General features: G+C 46.1%; 1 protein-coding gene across 1 annotated transcript; it reads right to left on the bottom strand.

The window, feature by feature from the left end:
- Window positions 1-803: 803 nt before the first annotated feature.
- Window positions 804-13,164, bottom strand: LOC311514622 (olfactory receptor 52R1-like; the record flags this gene model as incomplete). Its single annotated transcript, XM_084617187.1, has 2 exons — window positions 804-1,082; window positions 12,496-13,164. The coding sequence occupies 2 exons, from the start codon at window positions 13,162-13,164 to the stop codon at window positions 804-806; spliced, it is 948 nt and encodes a 315-aa protein (XP_084473313.1).
- Window positions 13,165-17,635: the final 4,471 nt, after the last annotated feature.

Raw genomic sequence — 17,635 nt, 5'->3', positions numbered from 1 at the left:
GCACCTGACCCAAAATGACCAATGAGGGGACAAGATACTTTCAGATCTGGGGAGGGGGGAAGAATGCTTTTGTCTGTCTGTGTGATACCTTTGCTGGGAACAGATCAAGGATGCAAGCCCTCCAACTCCTGCAAAGTTAGTAAGTAATCTAGCTAGGAAATGTATTAGGTTTTCTTTGTTTTGGTTTGTGAAATTCGTTGTGCTGGAGGAAATGTGTATTCCTGGTTTTGTGTCTTTTTTGTAAGTTAAGGTTTTACCTACAGGGATTCTCTATGTTTTGAATCTGACTGCCTGTGAGATTATCTTCCATTCTGATCTTACAGAGTTGTTCTCTTATCTTTTTATTGTGTGTGTGTTGTTCTTCTAATAAAATTCTGTTTTTTTAAGAATCTGATTCGGTTTTTTGGGTCTTAAAAATCCAAAGCTGGTTTGTGCTCATCTTGTTTATTCTCAAGCCTCCCCAGGAAAGGGGGTGTAAGGGCTTGGGGGGATATTTTGGGGAAATAGGAACTCCACGTGGTCTTTTCCCTGTACTTTGTCTAAATCACTTGGTGGTGGCAGCATACTGTTCAAAGACAAGGTGAAATTTGTGCCTTGGGAAAGTTTTTAACCTAAGCTGGTAAAAATAAGCTTAGGGGGTCTTTCATGATGGTCCCCACATCTATACCCTAGAGTTCAGAGTGGGGGGGGGACCCTGACAGGGAGGCTCCAGCCAAAATACCCCCAAGCTTCCCAGCTTGTGACCCCAGAGATGTACTGTCCTGCCCTGGTCAAAAGCCTGACCAGAGCACATGCAGAAAACTTTAGGTTCCTTTCTGAGTAAAGAGCTGGAGCAGCCTGCCCCGAATCTCTTTGGTCCTCACCCCATAGATGAGAGGGTTTAGCATGGGAGGCACCAGGATGTACATGTTGGCCATGAGAACGTGGAAATGCGGGGGCACATTGTGTCCAAACTGGTGTGTGAGGAAGGAGAAGAGACCTGGGATGTAAAAGGCTAAGACGGCACAGAGGTGGGAGCCACAGGTCCCAAATGTCTTAAGCCGGGCGTCCTTTCTGGGAAGGCTGAAGATGGCCCTGAGGATCTGGGCGTAGGACATAGCAATAAAAGACACATCCAGTCCAATCACAGAAAATACCACAAAGTGGCCGTAGTAACTACTGATGCGGATGTTGGCACAGGCCAGCTTCACCACGGCTATGTGCTCGCAATATGATTGGAGGATAAAGTTGGTTGTACAATATGGCCACCTTCTCGCTAAGAAGGGAAAGGGCAGTGCAAGCAGGCCACCACGCAGCACCACGGCCAGGCCCAAGATGGTTTGTCAGGATGATGGCTGTTCATGTTTTTTTTGATACCCAACCTGGGCATTGGTCACTTTCTTTGCTGTTGCCTTTGGGGAGCTAATATCTGGCTGATTCCCCAACTTACAGTATATTGCAGTGACCACCATACAACATAATTCTCATAACTTCATATGACTTAAATGACACACATATATGGATAGAGAAATGATTTTCAGCAGATCATAAGCTTTCCCGTGATACCTTACAAGGCATGCTTTATATGTGAGATCACGATTAAATGAAAATGAGGAATATGGGGGTTACAGTTGTGACGGGTTGGATCACAGAAACCCCCTTGAGACTGCCACCACATGCACCTCGACTACCTCTGAGCCCATTTTCCCTGCCAGCTTGGGACTTCAGTACCTTGCCTTGTTTGAGCCAAACACACTTGTGGGCTGCAAACACAGATCCAAGTCTGAATCACGTCCCGCACAAGCTGCAGCCTTAACTGAAAACACCTTAAGAGGTGCTCCTGTCTCCAGCACTCAGATACCCAGCTTCCAATGGGGTCCAAACCCCAAACAAATCCATTTTACTCTGTATAAAGCTTATACAGGGTAAGCTCATAAATTGTTTCCCCTCTATAACACTGATAGAGAGATATGCACAGCTGTTTGCTCTCACAGGTATTAATACATATGCTGGGTTAATTAATAAGTAAAAAGTGATAGGATGTAAGTGTTTCCAAGTAATAACAGACAGAACAAAGTAAATTACCAAACAAAATAAAATAAAACACCCAAGTCTCAGCCTAATACAGTAGGAAAACTGAATACAGATAAAATCTCACCCTCAGAGATGTTTCAGTAACCTTCTATCACAGACTGGATGCCTTTCATAGTCTGGGCCTAATCATTTACCCTTGTACAGCCCTTGTTCCAGCTCAGGTGGTAACTGGGGGATTTCTCATGATTGCAGCCCCCTCTGTTCTGTTCCACCCCCTTATATATTTTTTGCACCAGGCGGGAATGCTTTGTCCCTCTCTGGGTTCCCACCCCTCCTTCTAAATGGAAAAGCACCAGGTTAAAGATAGATCCCAGTTCCGGTGACATGATCACATGTCACTGTAAGACTTCATTACCGATTTGCCAACACACAGGTATACAGGAAGACTTACAAATAAACAGAGCCCTTTACAACCAGTTGTCCTAGTTCATGGGAGCCATCAAGATTCCCAGCCACCATTAATGGCCCACACTTTGCATAACTACAATAGGACCTCAGAGTTATATTTCATATTTCTAGTTTCAGATACAAGAGTGATACATTTCTACAAATAGGATGACCACACTCAGCAGATAATAAGTTTTATAATGATACCTTACAAGAGACCTTTTGCATGAAGCATACTCCAGTTACATTATATTCACACTCATGAGCATATTTTCATAACAGTACACTCCCCCAAGGTATAGAATGTCACACTCAGTTACTGATGGACAGAGAGTGCTTATGGTGGTTATGGCAAACAAGTCCGGACTCCTGGGTTCTGTCTGCCATTCTTTGTGTGACTTTGCCCAAGTCTCCTCTCCCCGTGACTCAGTTTACCTATCTGTATAATGGGGATAGGCTAGGTGTGTTGAAAATTCTTTCATGAAAGGTGCTACATGATATGATCATAGTTACTGATGAGAATTACTGATCTCTGATCCCTTAGCGACAGCCCTGTGTGCCTGTAGAAAGTGTTTGTGCCTCCCCTCAGTCATCTGTCTCCCGATTTGTCTGTCTACTATCTCCCCTGCCATCCTGGGCATTTACAGGGTATCAGACCCAATGCAGATCTAGGCATTATCCCTATTTGTCTTACTAATCAACTATAATTTTCAAATATACACAAATTCACAGAGCAATTAAGGTCTCTTTGGTTTACTCCTAAAGCTGGACAAATAGCACAGAAGTCCAGACTTGGAAAGAGAGACACTGTCTAGAGTGTCTCCAGCCTGTTTGCATCCAGATGCTGCTACTCCCCTAGAGGCTGAGTGAACCCCAGTGGGATTGTACAGAGCTATATTATAAACAATGCACACCCTTGTAAGCTCTCAGTATGGTATGTTGCTGCAGATCCTGGGGTGGGAAAGGTGTGAGACATGGCTACACGAGAACGATTCCCAGGAAAGTCACTTCCGTCTCTGAATCCACAGATACCCATGTCTTGATGGTCGACAAACCCAGTGAAACGTGCGTGTGATGGGATAGAGAATAGGTCTGTTGTCTTTTCCACTCTGCACAGCCATTTGTTAGGTAAAAAGATTATTTTCCCCAAGAATCAGGCAGGCATAGACAATACTGTAAGAGGTTTATTCATGGTACCAGGAAGACTGATAAACAGCTTTTAAAACATAATGCTACAATGACCAATTATATACCCTTTTTATTACTTTATTTGCATTTATTCGTACATACAGAGACAGACATTGTTACAAGTCAAGAGAGAACTCTGAACAAAGGTAAAAATAGAAACAGTGCGTACATATAGATGTCATCCTGATTACATTAAGTATCTATGGCTACCGTGCGGGGGAAAGAGGCTGGTTGGGTGGTGGGAGGAATGAGTGCTTACAGATATCCGGTGGGCTGTGAGGGGAGAGTTTATTCTGTTCTAAGAGCTGAGTTACTGGGAAGACATCAGCCATTGATGGGCAATCTCCTCCTATCAATGAACGGGGGGCAGACATCCATGATCATCCTCCTGGATGTCTTGGCATTATTTGACACTGTGGACAATGAGATACTGCTGTCTCACCTAAGAGGCTGCAGCATTCCAGAGGGATGAACTAAAATGGGCTGAATATTTCTTGGAGGGACGCACCCAAGTAGCAGTGATGGGAAACTGCACCTCCAGCACTAGACCCCCTCCCTGGTAGAGTCCTACAAGGGTCAATCCTCTCTCTAGGGATTTTCAATATCTCCAGGCAGCCTCTGTGGGAACTGGTCACACAACATGGACTCAAACACCAGCAATATGCTAATAAAGTAATAAATGTCCATCAATGCCGCTAAAGCAGGGGAAGTGGATAGCAATTGGTAGAAATGAGAAGATATAAAGTATAGAGAATGGATTAGGGAAGCAAAGGATACCAGAGACAAATCCATGACTAGCAGGGCTAAGGAAAATAATAAGATTTTTTTTTTTTTTTTTTTTAGTATATTGGAAACAAAGGAAATCCTAATAGTGGTATAGGCCTTTACTATATGGAGATGGTAACATTGTTAATAATGATGGAGACAGGGCAAAAATGTTCAGTAAACCTTTCTGTGTTGTATTTGGAAAGAAGCAGGATGATGCACTCAGATCACACAAACTACTTTGCAGATCGCTGGTAACTATGGAGGATGCTACAGAGCACCTACTTGGCATCAATATTTTTAAATCCGCAGCCCCAGATATCTCACATCCAAAGAGTTCTAAAAGAGTTATCTGAGGAGATTTCTGCCCCACCAAAGTTAAATTTTAATAAATATTGGATGACCAGAGATATCCTATATTTTGCCAGTATTCATAAAAGTGTGTCATGGGTATTAAATGCTGAGTAGCTCGTAATAGATTTAGACCATTGCAAGTTGTTTGACCAGGTACCAGATGACATTCAAATTAAGTAACTAGGGATAGACAATATCACTAGAGCACACATCAGATGGTGTGAGAACTGGCCAACTGATAGATCTCAGAAAGGAGATGTCCATGGGGAATCATCATCCAACGGGGTTTTTTCTAGTGGTTCACAAAGGTCCTTAAACACCTAACTCCCACTGATTTGAGCCTCTAGGGGCCTAGTGATGGGCTGGAGGGAGGTGCCTATTTCCATGTGGGACTGTCAGCTGTGAGCCCCCTGATGGAGCGAGGTGCCTAGGACAGGTCAGCGCTTTCTTGAGAGAGACATAAGAACGGCCATACTGGTTCAGACCAAAGGTCCATCTAGCCCAATATCCTGTCTTCTGACAGTGTTCAATGCCAGGTGCCACAAAGGGAATGAAGAATACAGGTAATCAGCAAGCAATCCATCCCCTTTCACCTAATTCCAGCTTCTGGCAAACAGACACTAAAGACACAATGCCTGCCCATTCTATCTATTAGCCATCGAAGCACCTCTACTCCATGAATTTATGTAGTGATTTTTTTTAACCCTGTTATATTCTTGACCTTCACAACATCCTCTGGCAAGGAGTTCCACAGATTGACTGTGTGTTATGTGAAGAAATACTTCCTTGTGTTTGTTTTAAACCTGCAGCCTATTAATTTCATTTGGTGACCCCTAGTTCTTGTGTTATGAGAAGGAGTAAGTAACACTTCCTTATTTACATTCCCCTCACCCATCATTATTTTATAGACCTCTATCATATCCCTCCTTAGTCTTCTCTTTTCCAAGCTGAAAATTCACAGTCTTATTAATCTTAATTAAACTGTTCCATATCCCTAATCATTTTTGTTTCACTTTTCTGTACCTTTTCCAATTCCAATATATTTTTTTTTGTGATGGGGCGACCACATCTGCATGCAATATTCAATATGTGGGCGTATCATGGATTTATGTAGAGGCAACATGATATTTTTCTGTCTCATTATCTATCCATTTCCTAATGATTCCCAACATTCTGTTCACTTTTTTGACTGCTCCTGCACATTAAGAGGATGTTTTCAGAAAACTATTCACAATTACTCCCAGATCTCTTTCTTGAGTGGCTACAGCTATTTCCAGTTGAAAACTGGGTACTTGGTGTGGAGAAAATAATCAGTGGACCCAAGTAGGCCTAAAACTTTGGTCAAGCTAACTGTGTATATAAAGCATAAAAAGAGAGTGAGGAAAATTCCATTGTAAGGCAATTACAAACAGCACAGATTAAGAAATGTAACCATTAACTGCAAAGGAAACCAGCTGTTTCCCCCCCTCCCCCCGCGCCCAGGTATTAATACATAGTCTGGGTGAATTAATAAGTAAAAAGTGATTTTATTAAATACAGAAAGTAGGATTTAAGTGGTTCCAAGCAGTAACAGACAGAACAAAGTGAATTACCTAGTAAAATAAAATAAAACACACAAGTCTAAGCCTAGTACAGTAAGAAAACTGAATGCAGATAAAACCTCACCCTGAGACATGTTCCAATAAGCTTCCTTTTACAGACTAGTCTCCTTCTAGTCTGGGTCCAGCAATCACTCACACCACCTATGGTTACTGTCCTTTTTTTCCAGTTTCTTTCAGGTATTCTTGGGGGTGGAGAGGCTATCTCTTGAGCCAGCTGAAGACAAAATGGAGGGGCCTCCCAGGGGTTTAAATAGACTTTCTCTTGTAGGTTCATTCCCTTCCCTCCCCCTGTGTAGAATCTCAGCTACAAGATGGAGTTTTGGAGTCACATGGGCAAGTCACACATCCATGCATGACTCAGAACTTACAGGTAGCAGCCATGGTTCACATGCTACCTTGAATGTCCTCAAGTAGACTTCTTATGTGGATTGAAGCCTCCAAGATCTATTGTCCATTAAGTGCTTCTTGATTGGGCACTTAACTTGCAAATTCCTTTCTAAAGAAGCTGACCAAATGCCTTACTAAGGCTATTTAAAATCAAACAAGTATACAGCCAATATTCATAACTTCTATTACAACAATGATATATGCATACAAATAGGATGAATAGATTAAGTAGATCATAACCTTTACAGAGATATGTTACATGGCATATGTAGCATAAAACATACTTCAGTTATGTCATATATACATCCATAAGCATATTTCCATAAAGCCTTAAGGAGTGCACCTCCAGAGCACCCAAGTAGTAATGATGGGAAACTGCACCTACAGCACTAGACCCCTCCCTTGTGGAATCCCACATGCATCAGTTCTTTCTCTGGGGCTTTTCAACATCTCCATGCAGCCTCTATGGGAACTGGTCACACAACATGGACTCAAATGCCAGCAATATGCAGATGACACCAATCTCCTCCTATCCTTCCCATAGGCCAAAGCAGTACCAGGAGAATGGCCCAGTTCTTGGACTGAACAGCTGGCTGAAGCTGAAGCCAAGTGAGACAGAGGTGATGCTGGTGGGCAGAGCAAAGCATTTTGAAGGTTTGACAGCCACGCTGAAGCCTCCTTTGGCTTAAGGTTCACACCCACACCTGGGCAATTCAGTCCACAGTCGAGGAGTGCTCTTGGATTCCTTGCTGACGGTGAGCTTTCTCATGCCAGAATCTATAAGTAGTGCTTTCTACCATGTCTAGTTAACTAGGAGGCTCTGTCCCATCCTAGTGGATGATGACCTGGCCTCAGTTATATTGGTCTCCATCACCTCCTGTGTGGACTGTAGCCATGTGTAAGGGGACTGTTGCCCCTTACTAAAACTTAGTGAGGGTTTGGTTGGCCATTTCCCAGTACAAAAAGAAAGGGCCGATGGGAAATCAGGACCCTAAGACTGAGGTCCCCAGGGGCAATAGGAATAGGCCAATGCTCCAGGTCAGCCTGACTGACAGTGCAGTCAGGCTAATGAGGGAATCAAGAGGCCAGGGGTCCCGTACACAGTGTGAGCTGGGGCTGCCTGGGCCAGAGTGGTGCTGGGAGCAGAGCTGCAGCAACCAGAACCAGAGAGGCCAGAGAAGCAGCCCAGGGACCTGCACTGGAGGGAAAGCAGCAGCAGCAATGCTGGGGGAGAGTGGAGCGGAAACTGGAGCAGTGCAGAGCCGGGTGCGTTGAGCAGCTGGGGAGAGCGAGAAGGGACCCTGGGCAGATACCCCCAGCCAAGAGGCCCTGCAGGCCAAACTGTGACCCTGATGGAGGGGCTTATGCTGGGAAGAAGGGTCCTGCCACCTAGAGCCTGAGGGCATGTGGCAACTGCCAGAGAAAGTCTCTGACCTTCAGCATCCCTGCAGTATATCCAGAGCCTGGGCAGGAGGTCTGGGAAGTGTGATGGATAGTCTGTGAACTGCCCTGATATTCTGGAGATGGCTGTTTGGGGTTCCCCCGTGCCACGGAGCAGGATGACGTTTTCCTTTAACTTTTCCCATTTTTCCTTATTTCTTTTTGAAAAAATGATTGCTGTTTAATAAATTCTATTTGCTTGAACTATACATGATGATCAGTGGGTCAGAGAAGTGCCCAGAACAAAGACAGTACACAAGAGTGGGGATACCCTAGCCCCTGTCCTAGTGACCATGACAAGATTCGGGGTTGAGGCCCCCCGCAGGAATCCTGGCCCACCCTTGGTGGGGTTACGAGGACTCTGCCACCCCGGAGAGTGTAAGGGGAGCCCTCAAAGTCAGGCAGGGCTCTGGGTAAAGGGAGAGGGAGCGAGGACTAAGAACCTTTCTCTAGCCCATTCCACCAGGGTAGTGTATAAGCCAGGAAAGTTCCCCATAGGAGCAGGACTGTTCACCCGATTACATCTGTTACAAATTCTTGAAAGGATTCACCTTAATTTTCTCTTCTACAGTGAAATTTTTACCCTTCAAATGTTTTGCTATTTTGCGGTACTCAAGGCTCTTCAAATTTCTACAAAACTGTGTAATAACCGGCTCTCTCTGCCTGACTGAGGCTGTGTCTACACTACCAGTTGTGCTGCTGTAAGGTCCCCAGGTAGCCTCTCTATGCCGATGGGAGAGAGCTCTCCTGCAGGCATAGTTAAACCACCCCCAGCGAGCATCTCCCGCTGACATAGCGCTTCCTCACTGGCACTTTTGTCAGTCACGGGGGTGTTTTTTACACCCCTGACCTACAAAAGTGCTACTGTAGACAAAGCCTGAGTTGCATGCTACTAAAGACATCCACTGTCCCAAGTCTTGAAATGTTTAAGAAGATTGCAATTTTCCGCTGGTCTTTCTGATCAAACCCAGCTGCTTGCACAGATTTATCTCAGAAGTCTGCCTGAATCTCTTCCCAGGGTCTGCTGCGTTACCCGAGAGTTTCAACTCCTTGTGGGCTTTCAGTTGTTCCATCTCCAGGATGACTCCTTCCTTCCTTCAGCACAGCCCTGTTACCTCTGCCCTCTCCTCTGGTCTCCCTTCTGGTACCAGGTGTTGTCTTGGGAATTCATGAATAGAAGGCTCAGTCTGCATGCTCCGAAGGGAGGTGTGATTAGAACTAAAGCATAGTTACAAAAGCTAACGAAGAGCCATGCACTCCCAGCTGTGTGTCTGGTGCAGCCGCCACTCAATGGCCCATTCTCGCTAGTCCCAATATAGTTCCCCTAAACATGTGATCTGATCTTAAAGGCCCAGGACACACTTCTAACAGCCAGGGCAGAGCTGTGCATTTCAGCTGTCTCACACCCACCTAGCAGCCAATGTAAACACCCATTCTGAGTGCTGTTCCTCCCCCATCTCACCACCTACCCCCTTTCTTGTTTGTTACACACCATAAATGTGTCTTATCTTAATTTGATGTATAAGCTCCTTGGGGCAGGGTCTGTTTCTCCTTCAGTGTTTGCAAAGGGCCCAGCACAAGAGGCCTGTCAAGGTTCCTTCCCCACTCTGAACTCTAGGGTACAGATGTGGGGACCTGCATGAAAGACCCCCTAAGGTTATTCTTACCAGCTTAGATTAAAAACTTCCTCAAGGTACAAACTTTGCCTTGTCCTTGAACAGTATGCTGCCACCACCAAGCGATTTAAACAAAGAACAGGGAAAGAGCCCACTTGGAGACGTCTTCCCCACAAAAAAAAACCCAAGCCCTACACCCCCTTTCCTGGGGAAGGCTTGATAAAAATCCTCACCAATTTGCATAGGTGAACACAGACCCAAACCCTTGGATCTTAAGAACAATGAAAAAGCAATCAGGATCTTAAAAGAAGCATTTTAATAGAAGAAAAAGTAAAAGAATCACCTCTGTAAAATCAGGATGGTAAATACCTTACGGGGTAATCAGTTCCAAAACATAGAGAATCCCTCTAGGCAAAACCTTAAGTTACAAAAAGACACAAAAACAGGAATCTACATTCCATTCAGCACAGCTTATTTACCAGCCATTTAAACAAAAAAGAAATCTAAGACATTTCTAGCTAGATTACTTACTAACTTAACAGAAGTTCCGAAGAGCATTCATAGAATCATAGAATATCAGGGGTGGAAGGGACCTCAGGAGGTCATCTAGTCCAACCCCCTGCTCAAAAGCAGGACCCATCCCCAATTTGTCAAGCCTGACATTAAAAACTTCTAAGGAAGGAGATTCCACCACCTCCCTAGGTAACGCATTCCAGTGTTTCACTACCCGCCTCATGAAAAAGTTTTTCCTAATATCCAATCTAAACCTCCACCACTGCAACTTGAGACCATTACTCCTTGTCCTGTCCTCTTCCACCACTGAGAACAGTCTAGAGCCATCCTCTTTGGAACCACCTCTCAGGTAGTTGAAAGCAGCTATCAAATCCCCCCTCATTCTTCTCTTCTGCAGGCTAAACAATCCCAGCTCCCTCAGCCTCTCCTCATAACTCATGTGTTCCAGTCCCCTAATCATTTTTGTTGCCCTTCGCTGGACTCTCTCCAATTTATCCACATCCTTCTTGTAGTGTGGGGCCCAAAACTGGACACAGTACTCCAGATGAGGCCTCACCAATGTCGAATAGAGGGGAACGATCATGTCCCTCGATCTGCTCGCTATGCCCCTACTTATACATCCCAAAATGCCATTGGCCTTCTTGGAAACAAGGACACACTGCTGACTCATATCCAGCTTCTCGTCCACTGTCACCCCTAGGTCCTTTTCCGCAGAACTGCTGCCTAGCCATTCGGTCCCTAGTCTGTAGCTGTGCATTGGGTTCTTCCGTCCTAAGTGCAGGACCCTGCACTTATCCTTGTTGAACCTCATCAGATTTCTTTTGGCCCAATCCTCCAATTTGTCTAGGTTCCTCTGTATCCTATCCCTGCCCTCCAGCATATCTACCACTCCTCCCAGTTTAGTATTATCCGCAAATTTGCTGAGAGTGCAATCCACACCATCCTCCAGATCATTTATGAAGATATTGAGCAAAACCGGCCCCAGAACCGACCCCTGGGGCACTCCACTTGACACCGGCTGCCAATTAGACATGGAGCCATTGATCACTACCCGTGGAGCCTGACAATCTAGCCAACTTTCTACCCACCTTATAGTGCATTCATCCAGCACATACTTCCTTAACTTGCTGACAAGAATACTGTGGGAGACTGTGTCAAAAGCTTTGCTAAAGTCAAGAAACAATACATCCACTGCTTTCCCTTCATCCACAGAACCAGTAATCTCATCATAGAAGGCAATTAGATTAGTCAGGCATGACCTTCCCTTGGTGAATCCATAATGACTGTTCCTGATCACTTTCCTGTCATGTAAGTGCTTCAGGATTGATTCTTTGAGTACCTGCTCCCAACCTCAGCTGCTTTTATAAGGATTCCTGGCTTCACCCTCCACTTCTCACTGTCCCCTTGGCCCCAGCATTGTGTCCTCGCTGAGCTCATTGAAGGCTCCTTGTCAGGCTGAAGCAGTTTCTGTCCCCGCAACGGAGCAGAGCGAGCCCAGCTGCGGGGGTGAGGAGGGAGGTGGGTATGAATCAGGAGTGGACGGGGTTGGGGATAAGAGGAGATAGGAACAGAGGTGGGGCCTTTGGAGAAGAGCTGGGATGGGAGAGGGGCATTTTAGAAGAAGTGGGGCAGGTCATTGCAGGTACAGGCTGAGCAGGGCAGTGGGCCTCAGGGATCCAGTTATCAGCAATTAGAAAGGTGAAAACCCTATGAATTAATAAATTGTACACAGACCAATTTCTCACACTCACACACAGCACAGTAAGGCCACAAAAGGATTACATGTTGCTTTGACTGTCCACTCAGTGATTCAGAGAAGAGAGTCCAGCACCATATAACCAGCCAGGTCTGCACGTCGCTCAATCTGAGAGTCAGAACCTGAGGAGAAACCATTAGGGCCCTTCATGAATAAAGAGGCGGAGCAGCCTGTCCCAGATCTGTTTGGTCCTTACCCCGTAGATGATAGGGTTTAGCATGGGGGGCATGAAGAGGTAAATGCTGGAAATGAGAACGTGGACATTCAGAGCCACATTCTGGCCAAACCGGTACAGGAGGGAGGTGAAGAAACGTGGGACATAAAAGGCTAAAATGACAAAGAGGTGGGAGCTGCAGGTCCCAAAAGTCTTGATCCGGGCATCCTTTGTGGGGAGGCTGAAGATGGCCCTAAGGATCTGGATATAGGACGCGGCAATAAAAATCCCATCCAGACCCATCACACTGAATTGCACAAAGAGTCCGTAGTAACTACTGATGCGGATGTCGGTGCAGGCCAGATTCACCACGGCCATGTGCAAGCATAAGTGCTGAGGGATGATGTTGGTTCTGCAATATGGCCATTGCCTCGCCAGGAAGGGATAGGGCAGTGAAAACATGCCACTGCGTAGCACCATTGCCAGGCCAATCTTGGCCACAATGAGGTTTGTCAGGATGGTGGAATGTCTCAGGGGATGGCAGATGGCCACGTAGCGATCCAGAGCCATGGCCGCAAAGATCCCAGACTCCATCGCTGAGAAGCTGTGAATGAAGTACATCTGGGTGAGGCAGGCACTGAAATCGATCTCTCTGGAATTGAACCAGAAGATGCTCAACATTTTGGGGAAGATGGATGTAGAGAGGACCAGGTCAGTGACAGCTAGCATGCAGAGGAAATAGTACATGGGCCCATGGAGGCTTGGCTCTGTCTTTACAATGACCAGGATGGTGAAGTTCCCCAAGACGGCTATGGCATACATGGCACAGAAGGGGATGGAGATCCAGACATGGGCTGCCTCCAGCCCAGGAATGCCCAGCAGGATGAAGGTGGAGGGGTTGGTGAAGTGGGTTGTGTTGGAATCTGACATGGAGTAGGGGAGAAGTTGTCCAACTCTGAGGCAGAACGGTGTCTCCTGCATGTACCATATGTCCCACTGACTTCCCGTATGTGCCCAGCCTCTAGGGTGATGGTAGCAGTACAAATGCCTGGATGGAGAGACAATGTGAATATGAGACACTATATGCACAACTGTAGACTGTTCTCATGGGTGAAGCAGATTGGTCGCCCTTCACAGACTGAAAAACAACATTTTTATGATTCAGAGAAATGAATTATGAACACATGATGCTACAAATGCCAATTCCATGTGTTCTGGTGCTCAGTGTGTCAGTAACTCCAACACATTGTGGTCTGGGAAACCTTAATAGACACCAGCAGGAAACACAATTGTGGATACACGTTATTCATCATTGTTCCTTAAGCCTTGTCTACACTGCCAAGTTTTTCCACCCAAAAATATCTGTTGGAGAAAAAACAGTGGCCCTGTACACACTGCAAAGCCACTTTTAACGATGGAAATCCTCAGTTTCAGTGAGATAATAAAACCACCTTGATGCAAGTTTTAAGGCTTTTTATGCAAAACTTTTGTCACTGAGGCTCCAGTGTAGACCCTTGGGCTTGATTTTATTGCTGTAATTGGCCTCTGGAAGGTGTCCCACAATGCCCATTCTGACCACTCTGGTAAGCACTTTCAACTGCCCTGTCCTGCATCGAGGTGAACACCTTCCACCCCTCCTTTTAGAGGCCAGGGAATTTAGAAATCCCCTGTCCTGTTTGCTCAACATGGAGAGCTTACATTACAGCTTCCTAGGTGGCCATGGTGGCTCCACACAGGAAATCCTCTCCAGTTTGGGCCACTGTGGATCTGCTGGATGCGCTCAGTACTTGGGGAGAGGAGGCTGTGCACTCCCAGCTGTGCTCCAGCTGTAGGGACATTCATACCGATGGGCAGATTTCATGCAGCTTGTGGGGAAAGATCTGTGTTCAGGACACACTGCAGTGCACAGCAAAGGGGAAGGAGCTGAGGCCCGCGTACCAGAATGCCAGGGAGGCAAATGGTCAGTCCAGTGCTGTGCCCCAAACCTGCCATTTTATAAGGAGTTGGACGCTATTCTTGGCAGCGACTCCACCTCCACAACCAAGACCCCCGTGGATACTTCAGCGGGGCTGGATCCGATTCAAACTGGACTTAACCCAGAAGAGAAAGTCATTGATGAAGATCTGGAGGCATTAGAAGATGTGGAGCCCGTGCCAGCATTTCTCAGTTCTTTGTCCAGTTGTTACCAGGGGTTCTTGGAACCCAAAGCTCTTGGTAACTTTTACTCTGTGCGAGGTGGTGTCAGGAATTAAATCAGGGGAGACATGGCCATCCGACCGATAGATGGCTGGCACAAACAGGACAACACAAGAGCGCTTTCACTTAAAGCTAAACTTTACTTAGTGTCAAGCACCTATACACACGTCCACAACAGGTTACTAAAACACCCACAACCCTTGATAATTACCAAACCTGAGTGTGGCTCTCGTGTGGCAGCCCTTCTGCTGGTGGGAAACACAAGATGCACCCAGAGAGAGAGTCCAGTCCTGAAGAGTCCCCGCACCTCAAACATTTTCCCCTTCTTTATACATTACTAATAGAATGACAGGTCCCTTAAAGCAAACTTAGAACCATAGAATCATAGAATATCAGGGTTGGAAGGGACCTCAGGAGGTCATCTAGACCAACCCCCTGCTCAAAGCAGGACCAATCCCCAATCAAATCATCCCAACTGCTTACTTGTTAAATAAGCAGTGTCAATGGTCAAGCGAGAGGTTCCTTCTGATTATCCATGAACCAGGTGTGGCTTTTTCCAGAGTTTTCAGCCTTGAGGCCATAATAGACATTCCTGGGGCACATCCTGCTCTTCTAAAATGCATGTATCAGCCACTTCAACACAGTTCTTGTCAGGAAGGATGCGGGGTCAAGCTGCCCTCTCTCTGGCACCCAAACCCCCCTCCCCCTCCACTCCTGCCTTGGTTAAACTAAGCCTGCTGACTTGGTTGGTTTTAGCGATAAGTCATAGTGGTTTCAGGCACTTTACTGGTTTGCCATAGTCTCCCCGTACACAGTCAGGAGCTCTTCTCCACTCTGGAGGTGTCCAGACAGTATCAGCAGTTACAGTTAGGTGAGCCAGAAGCAGGAGAACAGACTCCCTGGTAAATGGATTTGCTTTGTGAAGTGTGGAAGTGTGTACAGGAGAAATGTACAAGGCTGGCTGTGTTTCTGTGTGCTGGGCATTTCCCTGTGCAGCGAAGGAGCATGGTGGAACAGGGTGTTGATGCACACTGAGATTTCACAGGATTCCTCCAAAGAGTTCTCCAGCAAGCTTTCTGCAGGTACTCCACAATCCTGTGCCAGAGGGTCCCTAGCAGAGCTCCTTTATTCCTTTCCCCTTTGAGGGACACTTTCCCACCCCATTCTGCAATTACTTGGGCAAGGACTAAAGCAGCACACAGATGAGCAGCATAGGGATCGGGGTGGAAGCCGCAAGCATGTAGTAGATGCATCCTTGCTTCCTTGCTTCCCCTCAGGAGAGAGATATCTGCCACAATGACTCTTGCCTGTGGAAATGCTTGGGAAACTTTTCACTGTTATCCCATGAGAAGTGCCCTCTGTCCCCTTTCACAATGCTTTTCTCCCACGCACAATGCCCTCCAGTCCTGGGTACACTCACCATCCTTTCAGTGTTTCCCGGCATGTGTGCTTGTCAAGGGACAATCAGAAAGTGATTGGTGTGTTACCAATGGTGTATTTTAATGGAGTGTTTCAGTGCTGTACGTAGAGTTAACAATAATGCTTCAGTTTGTTGTTACTTGTGACTCACCAGGTATGACCTGGAAAGGAGGCACCCCCTCCACTCCAGCTGAGCATTTCTGCCAGATAAGAAAGCACCCAAGACGGCACAAGGGAGATATCTTCTGGGAGATGCAGTAGTTCTTTGATATAGACAAGAGGGAAAGCAGGGCGTGGAGGGAAAGCGACAAGCAGGAAAGAAAAGAAAATGAGGCATACAGTCGGGATGCAACAGAGAGGCTGATAAAAGTTTTGGAGCACCAAACTAACATGCTGCAGTCCCTTGTAACCCTCCAAAACGAGCAGATTGCGTGTCTGCCCGCCCCTTCGGCACATTCAGAGCTCTTTCCCATACCTTCCCCAGACTTTACCCACACATCCCTTTCTGATTTCTGGGATTTCAGGCTTTCCCCCACACTTCACCCCTGCAGAGAGCTCTTCAAATGACAGCTGGAATTATGCTCACCTCCAAGAGTCAACTCTCCCCGGGTATGTGTCTCTCCCCTGCACCCAGAAATGTACAGGTGTCTCTCTGTGTGTATGTATTCTTGTGGTTTTTTTTGGCAATAAAACAAAGTTCTTTGCAAAATAAGCACTCTTTATCTGTTTCCATGCAAGTTATGATAGCAGATGGCATCAGGAAACAAACAAGCAGTTTTATCATTTCCTTACATTGAATCTTGAGTCTGAAGAAGCACAACTGCTTCTTACCCTACCAAAACTGGACTACATAATGCATTACAATCCCAATCACAGCAACAAACATTATTGGTACTAACCTTCAAAATGCTGCCTCAAAGCCTCCCAAATTGCCCCCCCCCCAGTGTTTCCCTCTAACAGCCTTGGTATCTGGATGCTCAAAATCAGCAGCAAAATGTTCTGCCTCAGTAGTCCACTCCCGTGCAAACTTTTTACCGTTTACTTCACAAATATTATGTGATGTGCAACACGTGGCTATGACCATGGAAATATTATCCACATGGAGGTCTAACCTGCCGTAAAGGCATCACCAGCATGCCTTTAATCTGCCAAATGCACATTCCATGGTCATCCTATCCCTACTCAGCCAATTGTTGAAATGCTTATTGCTGTGATCCAGGTTTTCCATGTATGGCTTCATGAGCCATGGCATGAAGCGGTACGTCAGGCCTCCAAGATAACTATGGGACTTTTAAAAGCCCTTCAGTGATCTTCTGGTCAGGGAAGAAAGTCCCCACTTCCAGATTTCTCTAAGGCCCAGTCTGCCTGAACATTTGTGTGTCACACACTTTTCCCGACCACCCGCATTGAAGTCAGTGAACACCTGTGGTGATCAAAGAGCACTTGGAAGAACATGGAGAATCACCCTTTCCGACTGATGTACTCCATCACAAGGTGGTCTGGTTCCAAAATTGGAATGTACATACCATCTCTCTCCTATCCACCATTAGGGAAACCCATTTCTGAAAAGCAATCCACAATTTTATGCACATTGCCAAAAGTAGCAGTCTTTTGTAGTAGGATGTGATAAATGGCCCCACACACTTGCTGTAACACAGCCACTATCGTTGAATTTCCATCTCCAAACTGATATGTGACCCAGTGGTAGCAGCCTGGAGTCACTAGGTTCCACACTGCAATCGCTACGTGATTCTCCACCCAGAGGGCAGCTCTCATTTTGGTATCC

This window comes from Lepidochelys olivacea (assembly GCF_965140295.1).
Source record: "Lepidochelys olivacea isolate rLepOli2 genome assembly, chromosome: 1".
Classification (NCBI taxonomy): domain Eukaryota; kingdom Metazoa; phylum Chordata; order Testudines; family Cheloniidae; genus Lepidochelys; species Lepidochelys olivacea.
Note: the sequence above shows the minus strand (reverse complement) of the source record. Positions and strands in the feature narration are given on the sequence as shown.